Source organism: Candida orthopsilosis (assembly GCF_000315875.1).
Source record: "Candida orthopsilosis Co 90-125, chromosome 2 draft sequence".
NCBI classification, from domain to species: domain Eukaryota; kingdom Fungi; phylum Ascomycota; class Pichiomycetes; order Serinales; family Debaryomycetaceae; genus Lodderomyces; species Lodderomyces orthopsilosis.
The window spans coordinates 1,344,589-1,363,517 of record NC_018295.1 but is presented as its reverse complement, the minus strand read 5'-3'; the positions used below and the strand labels follow the sequence as shown (position 1 = coordinate 1,363,517).

The following is an 18,929-nucleotide window of genomic DNA, read 5'->3' as shown; positions in this document are numbered from 1 at the left end:
TATTGATCATACACGCATACAGCTCCCTATATATCCAAATAATCTGCTTTCACCAACAACTCCAATGCCAAGTGGGTTGGAATATTGAATTCAGGAACATCCCCACTCTCAGCTTGGTCTTTGTATTTGTAATGATAGTATAAATACTCTACAATACACTCTAGTATATCACCATCCATATCAAGATCTATTCTACCCGTTTTCCCTTCTTCAAAACCCTGCGAATTTCGCAACACTGATGATATCGACGCCACCTCCTTCAGTATTATAAACTTGAAGTTATCTGATGAAACTAGTGTGACAAACTCAACCTCCAGATCAGCCATAATACCGTATATGAAATGTGGCGCTTGAATATGTATATGAATTTTAATTTTTCAAATCGCGTTGATATTGAAAGGCCAAACTAATCTTCATCAATTCCAAATGCCAACAAATCCTAGCTTCAATTGGCTGCGATTGCAGAATGTTTATTACGATATAAGAACTTGCTATGCTCCTCTAAGCTGGTCAATTGAAAATTTGTATTCGAATTATAGGATATCATTTGCATCAAACACTACATTGATTGCCATTGCCTCCAATTCAGTACCACATCCAAACCTCGTTGAAGTATACAGTCTAAGTGGCAACAAGGTAACATCAGTGATATATAATAGTACACCAACTGACTATATTCATGACTTTCATTTTTGCAAGGAGGATCTAGTGTTGATCCTAAACGATGGGAGATTTAGATACTACCAAGATTTGGTAGGGAATTTCAATGAGTATCGATTCACTCAGGATTTGATCAAATTGGATAATATGACATCCAATGGAAAGAGCAGCAATGGGTCTGCTATAGAGTCCAACAGGATGATCACCAATCTTGAAAATGACGAGACAGAAGAGATAATTAATATCAGAGAAACGCAAACGTCTGAGAGCTACTTGGTAGTCAGACTTGATAACAAGCTCATTTTGACGGACTTAGACTCGTTTCAGAACTATGAAATTGAAATCTCTAGTTGTTCATCAAATGGTATCGAAGGAATGACCATAAGCGAGGGTAAGAAAAGCGTAATCATCTACATTGCTTGTCAAAAGACAATTCTAGTCTTGAAGATTGATTTTGGTCTCTCTAGCTTTGAGCTTGTTGATCAAGAGCTAACTGACGGACCATTCAATAGCATCTCCATCTCACCAAACGGACAATTAGCAGCATTGCACAATATATCATTCAACAAAGTCTTTGTTGTTAGTAGCTCATTTGATCAAATCCTTTTGGAATATGACACGTCAAACGACTCAAGCTCACCATACCAAGTAACATGGTGTGGAAATGATGCAATTGCTTTATCTTTGAAAGATGAAATAAAGTTGATAGGTCCAGACCAACAATCAATATCATTCTTTTACGATATTGATGAAGATGATGACTTTGATCTTGACAATTTGCTACTAAAGGACTCTGTGAAATATGATTTGCAATATACAATCCCCATCATTCAAACATTGTCTGATGGTTTGAGGGTTGTAACTAGAGAAAAGGTGCAATTTTTGTACCGAGTACCAGAGAAAACCGTAGCAATGTATCAAATTGGATCCAACAGCCCTAGTAGTATATTGGCCGATTGTGTTAACAAATTCAGTCTGAATGCAGCAAAAGCCCATGCAAACATCACGCTTCTAAAGTCAGACGATGTGCTTTCTATCGCTATGGATGATGCCCTCCAAGTTGCCCTTGATGAGCTTGACACAAGCTGGCAGAAGAAAGCATTAAAAGCTGTGACATTTGGAAAAGTGTACGCCGAGGGTGCATTTGATGCAGACAAATACGTGGCCGTGCTAGACACTGTCAAAGTTTTAAATCAACTAAGGGCACATGAGTTGGGCTTGTTTTTAACATATCTGGAGGTGCAAAGTATCGGTTGGAAAGAAGTAGTCAAAATGCTTCTACGAAGAAACCAACACTACCTAACCTTGCGGATTACTAGGGCTCTTTGCTTAAAAGACTTGGTGCCGTTAATTTACATCCATTGGTGTTGTTATAAGATACGAAAAGAGCTGGGCTTGTCGGACGTGCAGTTGTTCAAGATTATCGTTGACAAATTGCTATCTGCATCAAACAAGAGAAGAAACTACATATCGATTGATATGATATCAGATGTGGCACACGAAGAAGGAAGGGTCATTTTAACAAACTTGTTAATTGATCTAGAGCCCTCCATTACTAACAAAATAAAGAAACTAGTCGATTTTGGTGAGATTGAACTTGCCTTGGTCAAAGCATTTCAGTCTGGTGATTATTCTTTAAGTCTTCTCATGCTCATGCGTGTTCAGGACAGTCTTCCCACATCTGACTTTTTTGAGATCTTGAATCAAAACGAAAGCAAGCATTATAACCCAACTATTCAGAAAGAATTGCAGACCATGAATGTGGAAATACCAACTGAAACCATTCCCATCAAAGGGGAAGTTATAGGTCATACTTGGTTAGAATCAATTGGAAAATCGCACCTCAAATTAATGGAGAAGTTTCTCACTCACGAAGATAAAACCCATGAAATGAATATACTAAAGTTGAAAGAGTTTTCCAGGACTTTCCCTGTTGGCGAAGGCGAAGAGTACTACAACAGCTATAAAAAGTTACTAACAAAGTGCTTACGAAGGTCAGTCCGAACCACCACTATGAAAGCCATTGAAAGGGAACTTAAAATCCTCGAACTTCAAAATAGGCTAGGAAAGACATACCTCACCAATTTCTATTCTGAAAAATCATTGTTATCAATTTTAACCAAATTGATCAAGATGAATCAAATCAAACCTGCAAGTAAAATCGTCAAGGAGTTTTCAATATCTCAAGAAAAATTTTGGCATTTGGTGTTGAATACATACTCACAAGCACATGAATTTGATAGATTATATGAATTTGTATTTGGATCATTAGATGCATCAATGGGGAAATCGCCCATTGGATTTGAACCAATCATTGAAGCTGGATTTGCCAATAATGCACCTAAGGAGCACATATCTGCGTACATTCGTAATTCAGTTAAGTACAAATATGATGAAAAAGTTCGATTATTTATAAGAAATGAGGACTATGAATCGGCAGCTCAAGAGGCCTTCAAAAATAAAGATATTGAAATCCTTCGAAATTTACAACATAATGTCCCTAATGCGGATACGAAAGCTTTACAAATTATAAAATCCAGTATTCAAAAGTTAGGTTATTAGCTAGGAATGAAATTTTCCATCTCTTATATGGCCAAATGTAGCACCGTCTTCTCCTGTTAACCAATGAGGTATTTCTTCAGGGTTTATGATCATTTTCTTTGGATCAGAAGTGGCTACGGATAGTTCATGTAGGCCACCAAATACGTCAGTTCCGGAGAGTTTGAGTTTAATATTGGACCTGATAAGTTCGTTTTGGTTTATTGGCTCCTGTATCACGAACTTGGTGTGCTGCAATGGGAAACGTGATGTAAAATGAGATTTGGATGAGTTTGTTTCGGACTCATCAATAGCTGCAAATCGTCGTTTTCTTGAAGCACGATTGGGAGAATTTACATCGTTGGTAACTCCGTGAAATCGAAGACTTGCAATGTCCTGTAGCTTAGCTTCTATAGTGTCTTCTTTATGATTTGAATGTTCTTGTAGCGTTGAATGTTTATCCAATACACCTAACGGAGCGATATCAATAACTCCATCAGCGTATGGTGACCATATACCCAAACTTTTCCCCAATCGCGGGCTACTCTTTAACGTGTAGATGGTCTCTAGTGATGTGATCGGTTTCTGATCAGATGGTGTATCAATTTTGAGTTGGTTTTGTTCATGTGTGGGTAGGCACTGTTCAATTGTTTGCATTATCAGCTTGCAAACTATGCCATCATAACTCACAGAGTGAAAAATGTAGGTTGTTTCAGTAGGTAAACAAATAAAGTAAGGTCTATAGGATGATACCTGTGGTTTATTTAGGTCCAAAAGTCCTTCTTTCTGATTTAAATCAAACACTTGAATCCTAATTATATGCAAGGATAAACGCGGATGTTTCAAGATGTAAACATGAGTGAGGTAAAGTTTGGACAATTTCGATGCCACATCTTGGGCAAACAATTGAGGGTCTACATCAAGACAAAATTCATTTCCTTCCACATCTAGTATTCTTGAGAAGTGCCAATTGAAATGCCCAGATCCGTCTATTACCAATTGACAATCAATCTGCGCAAGTTGTTGTAGATTTAATCCATCTGACCAATACTCGTAGGTTATTTTCCGAATAATATCTGTCTTTCCACTATGTGTATTCTTTAGAAGTGATTTGATCTCTTTGATAAGTTTATTACAGAGTCCTTGTTGTGTGTAGATAGAGTCTTGGGGAACATATGGTTGTGTATTGACTGATTTGGTCCAATGGATGCAAAGTTGGTACAATGACTCCGTACTTAGACGGTCTAGTATTGTGATAAGACTCCCAATGGAGTAGCTAGGTATATATCTGCTTGGGAGCACATTTAGTTTCTCGATGGCTTTCATTGAAATGGATCAACTAGGTCAATGATATTTAGTTAGTTGTGAGTTTATACCGTTTAGCGCCAGATCAGATTAGATCTGTACTTTGTTTACCGCTACCACCTGTATCTTGAATTTTGTGAATTTTTCTGCGATGCTCTTCTTCATTTTAATTTTATCTCCATTAGATACTTCTATTTATTTCATACACTTAAAGTCTCCTCATGACGTCAGAAAGTGAAAGTATACCGAAAGATGTTGCTGAACCTACAACTTCTGACCACACGAGCACATCAAAACAGTTGAATGATGACGGTTTAGATCATAAAACACTTTTTGTTCGTTCGATACCGACTGAAGCTACATCAGAAGACTTATCAGCCTACTTTTCCCAATTTGTTCCAGTTAAACACGCAGTCATTGTAACTGACGAAAATAAACAAAGTAGAGGATTTGGATTTGTTTCATTCACTTTGGATGACGATACATTAACTGCTTTAGTTGAAGCAAGAAAGACTAAATTTCAAGGAAAATTATTACGAGTTGATATTGCCAAGAGAAGAGATAGGAAAACTCAAGGGCCCGATGGAGCCTCAATTTCAAAGAAACAAGTCGAACCAGTAGAGAAAAGAAGAGCTCGTTTGATTATTAGAAACCTACCTTGGAGTTGCAAGAAGCCAGACACTTTAAAGAATATTTTTCAAAGATATGGTGCTGTGTTTGATGCTTATATTCCAAAAAAGAAAGGGGGTCAAATGTGTGGATTTGCATTCGTGATCATGAAGAAAAAAGCTGCAGCTGATAGAGCTGTAAAAGAAAGTAAAGGGTTGAAAATCGATGGAAGAGAAGTTGCTGTTGATTTTGCAGTGGAAAAGTCCAAATGGGAACAGGTGAAGGATCAAGAAAGTGAAGATGAAGAAGACGAAAAAGAGAAAGGTGAGGAAGCCGCAGTTAACGACCACTCCAGTGATGATGAGGAAGCCGAAGGTGGTCTTGGTAGTGATGAAGATGAAGAAGATGACGAGGATGAAAAGAAGGATGACGAAGATAGTGATGACGAAGAAAATCGCGATGAATCAAACTTTGACGAGTTGAATGAAATTAACACCGACGATGAAGTTGATTCTGATGATGAAGACATCAAAATTGAAATTGATAGCGAGCCACAAAGAGAAGAGGAACCTAAAAAGAAGAGTAATAGACAAGAAGCATATTCTATCTTCGTACGGAACATTCCTTACGACGCTGATGAAGAAAGTTTAAAAGAACACTTTGAAGTATTTGGACCCGTCAAGTATGCTCTTCCGGTGGTCGACAAAGAGACTGGATTATCTAAAGGTTCAGCATTTGTTGCATTCAAGGAAGAAGATGCTTACCTCGACTGTCTTGACAATGCTCCATCAAATACAGGATCAACATCAATCTTAATCGCTGATGACGTCTCACCCAAATACGTCTACCAAGGACGTATATTATCCATCACTTCTGCTGTTGATAGACAATCAGCTAACAAATTAGCTGAAAGGAATGCATTGAAGAGAAAGGAAGTTTTAGGTAAAGCCCCAGCAGAAAAGGATAAACGTAATTTGTTTTTACTTAATGAAGGTCGAATTACTGAAAATTCTCGATTAGCTCAATTTATTACCAAGACGGATTTAGAATTGAGAGAAAAATCATATAAGTTACGTGTCCAACAATTGAATAAGAACCCCACGTTACATTTATCATTAACTAGATTAGCAATTAGAAATTTACCTCGTGCCATGAATTCAAAAGCATTGAAAGCTTTGGGAAGAAAAGCAGTGGTTCAATTTGCTACTGAAGTTAAAGAAGGGCAAAGACAACCATTATCGAAAGAAGAAGTGTCTCGTTCAATCAAAACCAAAAAGGAACTTCAAGAAGAAATCGAAGTCAAATCGAAAAATTCCAAACACAAAGGTGTGGTCAAGCAGGCTAAGGTGATTATGGAAGTCAAAGGATCTGGTGAAGCTGGTCGTAGTAGAGGTTATGGTTTTATTGAATTTAGAGATCACAAAGCTGCCTTACAAGGATTGAGATGGTTAAATGCTCATGAAGTTTCAATTGATGAGATTACTGAAGGGATGACTGATGAAGAAAAGAAAGTTGCCAAGTTAGATGGCTTAAATAAAAGAAGATTAATTGTTGAATTTGCAGTTGAGAATGCTCAAGTTGTGAAAAGAAGAAGAGAAAAAGAGATCATTAGTAAGAAATTTGATAAAGAAAAGGATAAAGATGGAAATGATAAAAAGAGGAAACGTGATGATGATAATGATAATGGAGAGACTAGATCTAAGAAACAACGTAAAGGTAAAGGGCCACTGAGAAAAGGTAATATGAATAAGGGTGGAGCTAAGGCTCAAGAATCAAAACTGGAAAAAGAACCAAGGAATAAATCAGGTCTTTCTGATAATATCAAATCCATCATTGGACAAAAGAGAAAGAGAAGAAAGGGAAAGAAGTAGGGGAAGTAGTGTGTCTAGTAAACGTAAAGCAAAGTCATTTGTCGAAATAGACTAAGCCATGCTTCACTCCCTTCTGTAGTATCATCATTTCATTAAAACAAAAGTCAAATATTTCAAGTCTATAGAATTAGTATAATTATAATCAATCATCATCATTTCATCATCATCACGTATGTGTGTGTGTGTGTGTGTGTGTTTGTGTGTGTTTGTGTGTTTGTGTATGTGTTATCACAAGAAATAATCACTTCTTTGTTGTTTAGTATTATTATTCTTCAAAGTTAAATCACCATCTTGTACAGCACTAAATATTTTAAAATTTGGTTCCAAGTCTTCGTCAATTTGCATAACACTAGCAACATTACCACATCGATAACAATAATTTGGAGCTGACCAAACGGTTACAACATCTTTTTCTTTGAAATGATATCTAAACCCCTCCATTACCAATTGATGAGCTCTAGCAATCAATTGTAAATTATTTATATGATTAAATTCTCGTGATACTTTTGATCCAAATAACCATCCAGCACCACGAGGTGAAACTGCCCAAGTGTCAACATTGTCGGGGTCTGACCATACCAAATCACAAAAACCACCTTCATGAGGCACTTCTTGTGCACGAGACAACACCCTAATTTGGTCCAACATTCTAATCTCAGGGGATAATCCACCATGAACACAAAGTATTTTACCATCAATTATAGCTGCCAATGTAAGGAAATCGAATACTTGACAGCAGTATTTCCATACTGTAGTAGACCCATACTTAGTCAAACATTCTTCATAAAATCCATAAACTTGCGTAATTTGTCTTGTTTCATGATTTCCTCTAACCATAGTTATACGATGAGGATATTTAACTTTCAACACCATCAACAATGTGAAAGTCTCTAATGAGAAGTAACCACGATCAACATAATCACCTAAGAAAATATAATTTGTTTGATTATCATCACTGGGCAAACCACCTGATATTCTAAATAACTCCAATAAATCATGAAATTGTCCATGAATATCCCCACATACTGTGACCGGTGATTGGACCGGTTGAATGTTGGATTCTTCCATTAGTAATTCTTTAACTAGTTCACATAATTGTTTCATATCCGATTCGGATAATGCTACACAGTTTTTAATCTGTTCAAGCCATTGATCTGGACCTCGCTCTCCCATGTTTCAAGTAGCTTTTCTTGTTGTTGATTAGTTACGCAATGTGGTATAGCTTTCTTCCTCTGCTCTAGGAAAGAAGCTTGTTAATATATATATGTATGTATGTATGTGTTGTGAATTGTATAAATGTGTGACCATTAAATTGTTTTGGCCATTCGGTTCTAGAAACAACGATGGATTAGATATGGGTGCCGACAATCTATAAGAAAATTTTGTCTGACTGGGTAAATGTTTGTGGAATAATACAACTGATAATATAGATATCACTAATGTATCAATGCAATACTGTAAATCCTAATGTTGAAATGAATCTGAAGTTCAGTGGGAAAATTGAAGGGCACTTCTTCTTCTTCTTCTTCTTCTTCTTTTGCTGCTTCCTTTCATGAAAGAAAATTCAAAATTTATTTCGCCAACAAAAAACATCTTTACCGCAGTACTGAACTTACAAATACATTTTGAAATTTTTTTCCTTCTTCACGATTTCCTTCACAGCCAAGAGGGACTGACATTTGTTATACAAGATACAGAGGACTGAAGCCTACTGTTTTTATAACCTTTCTTTAGCCAAGATGTTATCACAAAGGCTTATAACCAATGGTAAATCCATAGCTCAACCTGTACGTTATCTAGGGACTACATCACGCAAATTAGCAGACTCAATCTCATCATCATCTACTGATTCAGAATCCCCTAATACAACCGATTTTGATCAATTTAAAAGTAAACAATCATGGAGAGAATCGTACGCACCGGGATCATCAGCACAGGCAGATTTAACCGAAAATTTATCCAAAATCACTCAAAATATTGCCAGTGGAGAACCACCAATACATATAGCTCAATCATTACAAAGGAAATTTAGAGTAGGTACTACATACAATCCATTCGATTTCAGTATGAATAGATTAAGAATGGAAAGAAAACAAAATCAGCTCCAGCAACGTATTATGGAAGATCCATTTGAGCGTAGTGGTATTGATCCAAGAAATTTATATTTAATGCCTGAAGTATTATCACAATTTCTCACTTCAACAGGACAAATTTTACCAAGACAAACTACGGGATGTAGTGCTGCTAATCAAAAGAAATTGACTGCTGCTATAAAGACCGCCAGGAATTTGGGATTATTGTCAACTGTACATAAACATTATCGTTTCTTACCCACGAGAAATTTATAGATATAGAAAAAATAACAAAAAAGAGGAGTTTCAGATGGGGTGGTTTATAGTTCGTGTAAATAAGAAAGTGAGACGATATTGACGCCATCGTCAATGTACAGACTAATATAATCATCTAATTGTAAAATCATGTAGAGGTGTGTGTGTGTGTTTTGGTTTAACCAATTGAATTGTGGGTATATTTTGGTAGCAAATACACTACCTTCTTGAAAATAATCATTTCATTTCATTTTCTCAGACTTCGCAGTCACTCACTCATAATAAATTTAAACGCCCAAAATTAAAAAGTTACTTTTGCCATTTCTCAATCTCCTTTCCCCTTCTTCAATTGCAACATTACAAATATTCAATATCAATAATACAATGTTATCAAGAGTTATCAAATCATCATCTGCATCAGCTACTGCTTCAATTAGATACTTCTCCACTTCAAGAGCCATGTTGATTGAATCAGGAAGCAACATTGGTAAAGATTCATTTCATGAAAAAGAAAGAGCTCAAGAAAATGTTTACATTAAGAAACAAGAGGAAGCTCAATTAAAGAAATTAAAAGAGAAATTAGAAGAGCAAAAGAAGACAATTGAAAATTTGGAAGAAGAATTGAAGAATCACAAATCAAAGTAAAATTTTGAAGATGGGTTTGTGAAATGAAGCTTCAATTGGCATGATTGGACTACATTACGTGAATTGTTTTGCTATGGAGTCAATTGATTGCATTAAGAAAAAAAATTCCAACTATATAGTGTGTTTAATGAAATAGTATGTTTTATTAATCATCCATGAGGGCAAGTGTTGATTGTGTAGGGTTCGTGCAACTTGAATTGATGCGATACACTAGAGCGATTCTGAATCTTTTTAACTTAAAAGTAAGTTGTATTTTGAAGTAAAGCCAATGATGTTGCAGTATCGGGGGAATCATCATCGAAACTCTCGTATATCCGGATGCAAATCATTATAATGACAAGTGACTACTAAAAGCAAAGAGGTACCTATAAGAGTCAACAACTATAAATGCTTATTCATCGTAATTGGAAACAATTTCTTTTCTCTTCTTACATGGTCATTCGATTTGAGTTGATTCACTCGTGAATGTCCATTTCTTTTAACATCATTCATCTGAGTCTTTACTCCTTTTGTGACTCCGCTTATAAAGCACATGCTCATGACGTTATTTAAAGAGTCATACCGCATACTTACTGAAAGAAATTAGCATGTAATGGGTCGATATTGAGGTTTAACAACTTTAACAATGAAGATCTTTGCTTGAGTTTAGTTTTTTTTTGCACCCAAATTTGAACAAATTCATTGAACAAAATCTGTATTCCACGACAGTCTTATGTCTCGGTTTTACAATATCCCGGATGGAACTCAAACCCAAAACAAAGCAAAGAAAGCATATAAGTTTATAAAACTACGAACTCGAAAGCAAACTACTCTTGTTGGGAAAAAGTATGGACGAATAAAAAAAAGAAACTACAAGCTGAGGGGAAGCAAAGATTATGCATGCAGGACCACTGGTTTGATTCAAAAGCAATAAGTCAAGAAGAAAAGGGGTGGAATTGACTATGGTTCTATATATGACCATAATAACACGGCCGAAAGAAAAAATTGTGCATTTAAGATAGCAAACGTTGAAAGAAGAAATCGGGGTTTAAGTGCAACATTTCTTAAAATCAACGAATGAAACAATGAAAAACAATAAAAATCGTTGAATGATAAATCAGAGAAACATAAACAATTTGCCATTCTTCAATATAGCATACCTTTCATACTAATCAGATAGCAAAAGTGTACATATTATAAATATATAAAACTTTTCTTCTGCTATTTTATCTTCTTCTTCTTCTTCTGCTGCTGCTGCTGCTGCCGACACCCAACAGTCAATTCCACCAACTTTCCAATAGAGGGATAGACAGATAAAGGTATCCTGTATACAAATTAGATCTTGTTTATTACTTAAAATAGAAATAATAGTACCTACATTTACATCCAAACATACATATACAATAAACAATAACAATAAAAATACTATTATTATATACAGAACAAATACGGCACAAACAATACAAAAACATAGAAAAAAGAAACAAAGAAATAACGAACCATACACCACCACACAAACACTAACCGACTAACTTATTCTTCATCAAACCACTCGACCCACGAGTACATTCTCAGACTTCGCTACTGAACCCAGTGACAGCTAACCTGGTCACAATGGTACTTAACATATTCCAAAAAAGAGAAGTAGGGACAACAACTATAGATTCAAGACACGATGAGTTGCAAAAACCAATAAATTACAACCAACAGCAAGTTCAATATCAAAACAAACAACCACATCCACACCCAGTGGTACAAAAGGCAGCAACTACTACACTACTACCATCTCCAAGACTACAGAAACCATCACCACTGCAACAACAACAACAACAGAAAAATCAATCACAGACATCTTTTCTGTCGAACGCAAGTAAAAGAAGAACTTACATTTCACATCGTATAAATCTACCCAACGCTAACCGGAGTGGTTCTACAAGTCCACCAACAAAGAGCACAAGCTATATTCCCAGTATTTTAGAAGCTACTGAAAGTGGTACATCTAGTCCTTCAAGAGAGCCAAACGACAACCATGCCTCCGAGCCAGCGACTAGCCCACCAACAATAGAAGCCAACGTTTCTATCACCAGTACACCATCACATTCACCAGAACTTGTCAACAAATCCAAGCTTAAAAGAGGTGCTTCACCCAAGGAGTCAGAAGTTGCAAAAAAAACACAAATCAGTAATGAATTTTTAAATCAACGTCGAGCTCGTAGAATGAGAGCAAGATCTAGACCTAATGGAGTGAAATCTGTGACAAGGAGGCAACAAGAGAGACGTAATTCCATTACATCAAGAGAATCAAAAGAGTCACGGGATTCAAGAGATGCCAGAGAATTACTGAATCTGCAAAGCAAATCATCATCAAGTCTTGAGTCTACTAAATTGACAAAGCTGCAACAACAAATGCAGTCAATGATTAAGAAAGAGCGTAATAGAAACAATATGCGCCCAAGCCGACTTGTTGATCAAAGTGAAGTACCCAAACCGAGATTTAGTTTACCGTACCCTGTAAATGATGAAATTATTAGCATTATAATCACTGATGAAGCAGATGAGCTGGAAGGGGGGGTCCGGGAGGAGCCAAATCAGCTTAATGACGAGGAGACACAAGCCGACTTGTCCCATCTACAGATTCAAGAAGAAGAAGAAGAAGAAGAAGAATTTCCTGTTGGATTTGAACCTATAAATACACGCAGTTTCAGAATTGGTAATATACCGAGAAATTATACTTATTCCTCATCCAATTCTCCAACACAGTCGCCTAATACAATGAGAACTGACTCTCCACGGACTCGATTTGCTCCAACAATTCCACGAGACGTAAGAAGCGAAGTGCACAATGACACTTTACAGCAATTGACGGGCCATCTAGAATCACCTACTCACAAATCACGGCAACACCAGTCATCCCCCATGCAGCAGACTTCATCGGAGCAATCTACATACCATATGGCTTCTGATGATTTTTCAATTAGTCGAACAGAAGCCGTTGCTTGTATATTGGAGAGAACTGGAAGTACTGCCCAAGGTAGCCGGCGTGGTCAACGATATCAGGAAATGAGACGGAAGCAACTTTCGCAACGTAGTAATACAAGACCAACTCGACAGGGGGACGGATCTATTCTAGAGGAGTCAAGCCTGGATAACAACAATGGCGTACTGAGCAATAGAAATGACAATGATAATTCACCAATCGGCAACATCACCACTCATGCTGATGTATCTTCCCCCATACAACGTCAACCATCTTTGTCTCGTCGATCGACCATAGAAGATACTAGGGCTCGTATCATTGCTCGATTGAATCAACGTATAGATCCAACGATGTATCCTATTGAACCAACCACCATTACCCACTCACATTCAAACGACGAAGAAGCACCACCACCGTTGGACGAATATGCTCATTTAGAGCACGACCAGCCATCAACTCCACCGTATCGAGAGCGACTTCATAAACGAGTCGATTTGATTTCATTTGATCCTCGATACGTAACACCAGTATTACGAATCAACAAAAAATTAATTCGTACACCAACTAATTTACGTAAAACAATTCGGAAATTGATTCAATTAAAAATTGTTCCTGAGGAGATTGATTTATGGAAAATTGACCGAATTGATGATGGACAATTTTATCATGTATTACCACAATTATTGAATGGTGATGATGCACAAGAAGAGATTCGAGCCATGAATGATGCGATGCGAGTGGCTCGTGAACGAACTGAATTGGAATATGAACTGGAGATTCAACGAGCTATTGCAATTTCAATGGAAGAGCAAACTCAACGACAATTGTTTCATGGGTTTAGATATAATGGACCGCCAAGGAGTCAAGAGCGAGAGGAGAATGGGGAGAATGAGGTGAACGAGGTGAATGGTGGTAATGGTGGTGGTGGTGGAGAAAGGGAAGAAGAGCAAGATGATGATGGTGGTACACCAGCAGATGAGACTAGTGATTTCAATGATGTATTCATTAATGTTGATGATGCATTGAGAATTTGGCAGCAACAACAACAAGAACAAGGACAAGAACAAGAACAAGAACAAGAAGAGGCACTCAATTTACATCCAAATATGATGCCCGGATCATTCAACTATTTGTTACCAGCACACGCAAATTCGTCAGGTTCTTCTTACATGACTGCCGCTTAAGTTTACATCGTCATACGTACAAGTACAAATGTATAGAGTTTGTTATTGTATAATAGACATTTGATCGTTAATTGTTAATATTCATTTCATCATAAAACATATTCAAAATATACTTTGTATGTAAAACTCTAGAGGTTACGCTTCAGCGCTTGTTAGTTCACTTAAACTGTGATTCATGCCAAAACTTCGCTTTATTCCCAACGCTCTACTGTGCATCGAAACTTGCTCATCATCAGTAGTCCCACTTCGATTTGCACTACGACGAGTTGAGTTTCTCCTTGATGGTCGTTTAATTACCGTTCCGTACCGTCTTAATTCATCTAGTCCACCTGATCCAGCACCACTGTGTAAACTTCTTAAACTACCCTGAGTCAAAACTGATCCAATCACTGACTTACTCAACTGACTAACAGAATCAGGATACGATATTGTATCTTCCCCCTCGATTCCATCCTCATCCTCATCCTCATCCTCATCATCTTGCTCTTCTTCTGATGAATGGTACTCTAACATTTCAGCAAGCATCGATCTTCGATTAAGTACAGTATTGGTGAATTCTTGGTCTTGTGGATCAATCAAAACATCTCCATGTTCATTTGTATTTGCTGTAATATGTGAGCTAGTTGTAGTGGAGAATGTAGTAGTTGAGATTACGTCGTCTTGTGAATAGACCGAGGATGAAGAAGCAGCATCACCAGCAGCATCGACATTAGTATCAACTAGAAGAGCACTGTTTACCATATCCTTATTCTTCATACTAGGATTCGACGACACAATTGAAGGATTTTTCGATGGGCGTTGGTCATCAATCCTTCTAGTCGTTGCTGATTTATCATCCCCTCCCGATTCAGCATCACGTCTCGCGCGTTCGAAAATCATATTGATCACATCACTAGTCTCTTTAGTGACCAAGTATTGTTCAAATTGATTAATTTCTTGACGTAATGCAATTCGATTGTATAGGACTCGTAATAGATAGGTTTGCCATAATTTGGTAATCTTTGCCTTATCATACACCTTGCCATCTTCGTTTTCTTCTTCTTGCTGGTGGTTTTCTCTCGGATGTTGGGTCATGTAACTTGTATCTAAATGTGGTGGAGGTGCAGGAGGTGGTGCTTGACTAGTAGTAACTGAGGAAGTAGTAGCACTTGTCGCCCATGAAGGGTGATCAATTTCACTAGTACCAATCTGTGGTGATGGAAACTCTTCAGTATCCCCGCTACGTAACAATTGCATATCACCTACTCCTCTTGCGCCTTGGAGTTGACCTTGCTGTTGTTTCATTCGCGATTGATACAAGTACCTTGACTCTTGCTGGTTAATGTAATTTGATAAATGAGTATATTTACCAGTACTTTCATCAGCAATTTCCTCAGGTGTAAGCAACTGATTATTGTATTGTCTCTGTTGCTGTTGTTGTTGTTGGGGAGACAGGGGTAATAGTCCAGCACCAGCATATCGTTTCAATTCATCATTCATGGCAACTCGCTCAACTTTCTGAATTTTGCCCAATTGAGGATTATTCACCGGTGCCGAAATTTTCAATCTTTCAGCACCACTAGTGACACCACTTGTAGTCTTCATTTGTGGATGATCTAATTTGTAAGCCGGTGGTAATTTAATCGATGCCAATCGTTTCAAATCTTGATTTTGAGGATTCTCTCTAACTTTACGAACCAATGACTTAGATTTCGTTACGTTCGCAGATTGAGACACTCCTCTAGATCCACCTCCGCTATGTCTTCGTATACTAACTTGTCTCTTTTTCGATGAAGATGCTTTAAAATTGTAGAATTTGAACTTGGTCCAAAATTGACGAATTTTCAACTGTAATCGATACCACCAACTTCCCTTTTTAGTTTTGATGGCGTTATGTCTGGATAAGCTAGTGCTTGATTGGATGGAGGGGCTAGTGCCAGTTCCAGAACCGGAACCTCCAATACGATCGACTCTTCCTCCTCTAACTTTGTTCTGATTATCCATGAGCAAAGATGATGTGATTGATGACGTAGGACTTTTATATAAGCGTACAGTACTGGTTCGGTTAACAGCTTTCAGTCTCGAATTCTTGCTCTTGCTTTTGTTCTTGTTAAATAGTGATTTCGTCTTGTTCAAACCAGTGTTGATCCTTCCTACTCGGCGATTAATCAATAATGCTTCTGGTTCTTGTCTAGTTGAAAATATCGTTGCTTGTGAACCCATTGATTCAGATATGTCATCCCTAGTGGATACCAATACAGATTGAATATCATTGTGATCAGCACTGATATTGTTATTTGATCGATGTGATTCCGTTGTAGAAGAAGTTATATTGTTTTGGTCCCGACTCAACATCGTCTCACGTGAATCCCCACTTTTATCTTCATCTTGTCCCTTATTGCCCATGTGATCTGATTTCAAGTTTGATGAAATCATCGACAAGTTATCCAAACGTTGAGAAATATGAGGATTTTGTTGATCGATAATAAATTGGGAGAATCGTTTAGGCACTTGATTGAAAGCGTCATCATCAATAGGACTTAAAGGCACACCATCATGACTAATTTGCTCGTATCTTCCTCTTGATCCTGATCCTGATCCGGAGCTACTATGTTGTTGGAACTGTTGAAGTTGAGGTTGTTTATTGGGACTTGATTTCGGTGTATATTTCTTTGATCCACTACCACTATGTTGATTTCCACTTGGGCTTTGACTATACGAACTTGGTGATGCCATTACATCATCTAAGTTATAATACGGATATTGAGCTATTGCTGCTGCACTTAATGATTCGCTAGATGTTGATTCAACTTCAAGTCGTTTCAATGAATCTTGAGTCATTTCATGTGATTGTTGAAGTAGTATATCGGTTGATCTTGAGTACAGATGGCTCAGGTTATTCAGTAGTTGATCCAGTTTACCAACCGAGTTATCAATAAGTGGACTTCTTCTTGGTGAGGTGAAACTGGCTATAGAACGAGAATCATCAGTGAATGGATTTTGTAAAGGTTGATCCTGTTTCGATTGATTTCCAATTGGAGTAGATGTTTGTGCTGACATGACTATACTGAGCAGCTTAGCTATTCAATTCAATATGTACAATGTGTAAAGTGGTTTGGTGCAAAAAAAGCCTTGACGATAGATGATGAAAATTAGACGATGAAATTAACTGTGTTTTGTATATGTAATTTCTTTGATTCTATTTAACTAATGATGATGAAGAGTGAAGATCACATCAACGAAGTCCTTGATCTCATTGTTGTATTGTTACCTTGTATTGCGTATTTTTTTGATTTAGTGTTACTACTGTTTTGTTGATCGAATAAGATGGCTGGCTGGAAAACAAAAATCAGTTGCAAATCACAACACAAAAATATTTCTTATACAACCAGCATTGACAAACATCAGTAAACAAACAACAGCATAAACGAAAAAGTTGACTTACAAGAAGTAACACATTCCTCACTACATCACTGCTTACTTTAAACGAAAACAATATGATAAAGCGTATACAAAAATATTTCTTCCTCTTCTTCTCTTCTCTTCTCTTCTCTAAACTTTTATCTCAAATCTAAGTACTCTCTCATCTTCCCCGATTAAACTTTTGATGGGGCTAATCCAACAGCATTCTTTTTCAAATCATAAATTGAATAATATCTTCTCAAGAATGCATCACCAATAATAGCCAAATCACCAATTGGTTTAGGGAAATCCATTGGTGTGAAAACAGAAATACATGAACCACCAACTTCCAAAACATAATCATAAGCGGTTAAAGTGAAATTGTAACCTGAGAAAGTCAAAGTTAAATCAGGTAATTCATCTCTCTTGGCACAATCAACTTGATATTGACCTGACCATGATTTGGTGGCACCAATCTTGGCATTGATAATTTCTGCCAAAGACGAAGGTAAAGTAATCAATGAAGTACCAGTATCAATTGCAGCACCAGTCTTTGTCAATTCAGCATATTCATCTCCTAACCCAATACCTTCAAATGAAACTTCCCAGTAAGCTTTTCTTCTAACTGGTAACCAAGTAATTTTTCCTTGGAAAAGTGATTCATCATAACCACCAAAAGTAGCAACACCACCATCTTCTTCATCCTTGTTTGTGTCACCCAAATAAAAACCAAATTGTGGAGAATCAAGTAACTCTTGATTAATAGCATTATAAATTGGTGGTACAATTCTGTTTACAGAAATTGTATCATAAGCTAAACCCAATATACCATCAAATTTACCAAATGCAAATGCTAAACCTGGTTCTGAAGTGGCTTCAGCAAAATCTTGTTTGGGGATAACCAAATCCCCAATACTAACAGTATCTTGAGAAATATACCCCTCCATTGAACCTGAACCATATTGAATAGAAAATTCTGATCCATTAGCTTTATAAGTAGAAGAAGCATCATGATCATACTTTGAATGCAAAAAACAAGCCAATGAAGTACAATCTTGAGATGGAACCCATAAATTAGATGAGCCAGTATCCAAGATAACTTTAAAAGTTTGACCTGGAGTACCAATTTGAATTTCAGTGAAATACTGTGCATTCAAATAATTGGTCAATGGTGCTTCATATTTACCACCTTTACCTTCAGGAGTAACAAAAGGAATATCAGCTGGGTGTTGTTTGTTACCACCGCCTGAAGACAAGATTTGTTGAACACCAAATGCTTGTGGGTTACCACTGGCTTTATTAAATAGGTTTACATACTTGTTGGCCAATGCATTAGTATATTCTTGAAATTTAGTAGCATCCAATGTTTCTTCATTTGACAATTTGTTCAACTTGATTGAATGGGTCTTGGCATCAACAGGAGTAGTAGTGAACGCCAAAAGTGTAGTGGCGA

General features: G+C 37.0%; 10 protein-coding genes across 10 annotated transcripts in view; 5 read left to right on the top strand and 5 right to left on the bottom strand. All coding sequences in view use genetic code 12, as the record gives it.

Moving 5' to 3' along the window:
• Nucleotides 1-26: 26 nt before the first annotated feature.
• On the bottom strand, nucleotides 27-326 carry CORT_0B06420 (Elc1 elongin C; the record flags this gene model as incomplete). The annotated part of the gene is made up of 1 exon (XM_003867740.1): nucleotides 27-326. The coding sequence occupies one exon, from the start codon at nucleotides 324-326 to the stop codon at nucleotides 27-29; it is 300 nt and encodes a 99-aa protein (XP_003867788.1).
• A 100-nt stretch (nucleotides 327-426) lies between these two features.
• CORT_0B06410 (Vps16 protein) lies at nucleotides 427-3,222 on the top strand (the record flags this gene model as incomplete). Its single annotated transcript, XM_003867739.1, has 1 exon — nucleotides 427-3,222. One exon carries the CDS (start codon nucleotides 427-429, stop codon nucleotides 3,220-3,222), a length of 2,796 nt encoding a protein of 931 aa, XP_003867787.1.
• On the bottom strand, nucleotides 3,223-4,524 carry CORT_0B06400 (Chl4 protein; the record flags this gene model as incomplete). The annotated part of the gene is made up of 1 exon (XM_003867738.1): nucleotides 3,223-4,524. One exon carries the CDS (start codon nucleotides 4,522-4,524, stop codon nucleotides 3,223-3,225), a length of 1,302 nt encoding a protein of 433 aa, XP_003867786.1.
• A 200-nt stretch (nucleotides 4,525-4,724) lies between these two features.
• Nucleotides 4,725-6,983, top strand: CORT_0B06390 (Nop4 nucleolar protein; the record flags this gene model as incomplete). Its single annotated transcript, XM_003867737.1, has 1 exon — nucleotides 4,725-6,983. The coding sequence occupies one exon, from the start codon at nucleotides 4,725-4,727 to the stop codon at nucleotides 6,981-6,983; it is 2,259 nt and encodes a 752-aa protein (XP_003867785.1).
• Nucleotides 6,984-7,211: 228 nt separating this feature from the next.
• On the bottom strand, nucleotides 7,212-8,156 carry CORT_0B06380 (Sit4 serine/threonine protein phosphatase catalytic subunit; the record flags this gene model as incomplete). The annotated part of the gene is made up of 1 exon (XM_003867736.1): nucleotides 7,212-8,156. One exon carries the CDS (start codon nucleotides 8,154-8,156, stop codon nucleotides 7,212-7,214), a length of 945 nt encoding a protein of 314 aa, XP_003867784.1.
• A 566-nt stretch (nucleotides 8,157-8,722) lies between these two features.
• On the top strand, nucleotides 8,723-9,331 carry CORT_0B06370 (hypothetical protein; the record flags this gene model as incomplete). Its single annotated transcript, XM_003867735.1, has 1 exon — nucleotides 8,723-9,331. One exon carries the CDS (start codon nucleotides 8,723-8,725, stop codon nucleotides 9,329-9,331), a length of 609 nt encoding a protein of 202 aa, XP_003867783.1.
• A 363-nt stretch (nucleotides 9,332-9,694) lies between these two features.
• CORT_0B06360 (hypothetical protein) lies at nucleotides 9,695-9,955 on the top strand (the record flags this gene model as incomplete). Its single annotated transcript, XM_003867734.1, has 1 exon — nucleotides 9,695-9,955. The coding sequence occupies one exon, from the start codon at nucleotides 9,695-9,697 to the stop codon at nucleotides 9,953-9,955; it is 261 nt and encodes an 86-aa protein (XP_003867782.1).
• A 1,593-nt stretch (nucleotides 9,956-11,548) lies between these two features.
• On the top strand, nucleotides 11,549-14,095 carry CORT_0B06350 (hypothetical protein; the record flags this gene model as incomplete). The annotated part of the gene is made up of 1 exon (XM_003867733.1): nucleotides 11,549-14,095. One exon carries the CDS (start codon nucleotides 11,549-11,551, stop codon nucleotides 14,093-14,095), a length of 2,547 nt encoding a protein of 848 aa, XP_003867781.1.
• A 135-nt stretch (nucleotides 14,096-14,230) lies between these two features.
• On the bottom strand, nucleotides 14,231-17,134 carry CORT_0B06340 (hypothetical protein; the record flags this gene model as incomplete). The annotated part of the gene is made up of 1 exon (XM_003867732.1): nucleotides 14,231-17,134. The coding sequence occupies one exon, from the start codon at nucleotides 17,132-17,134 to the stop codon at nucleotides 14,231-14,233; it is 2,904 nt and encodes a 967-aa protein (XP_003867780.1).
• A 536-nt stretch (nucleotides 17,135-17,670) lies between these two features.
• Nucleotides 17,671-18,929, bottom strand: part of CORT_0B06330 (vacuolar aspartic proteinase) — a gene marked incomplete at both ends in the record, with an annotated part of 1,290 nt that continues 31 nt past the window's right edge. The window contains one exon of the mRNA XM_003867731.1: nucleotides 17,671-18,929. This exon is cut by the window's right edge and continues 31 nt beyond it. Within this exon, the coding sequence (XP_003867779.1) occupies nucleotides 17,671-18,929 (1,259 nt within the window).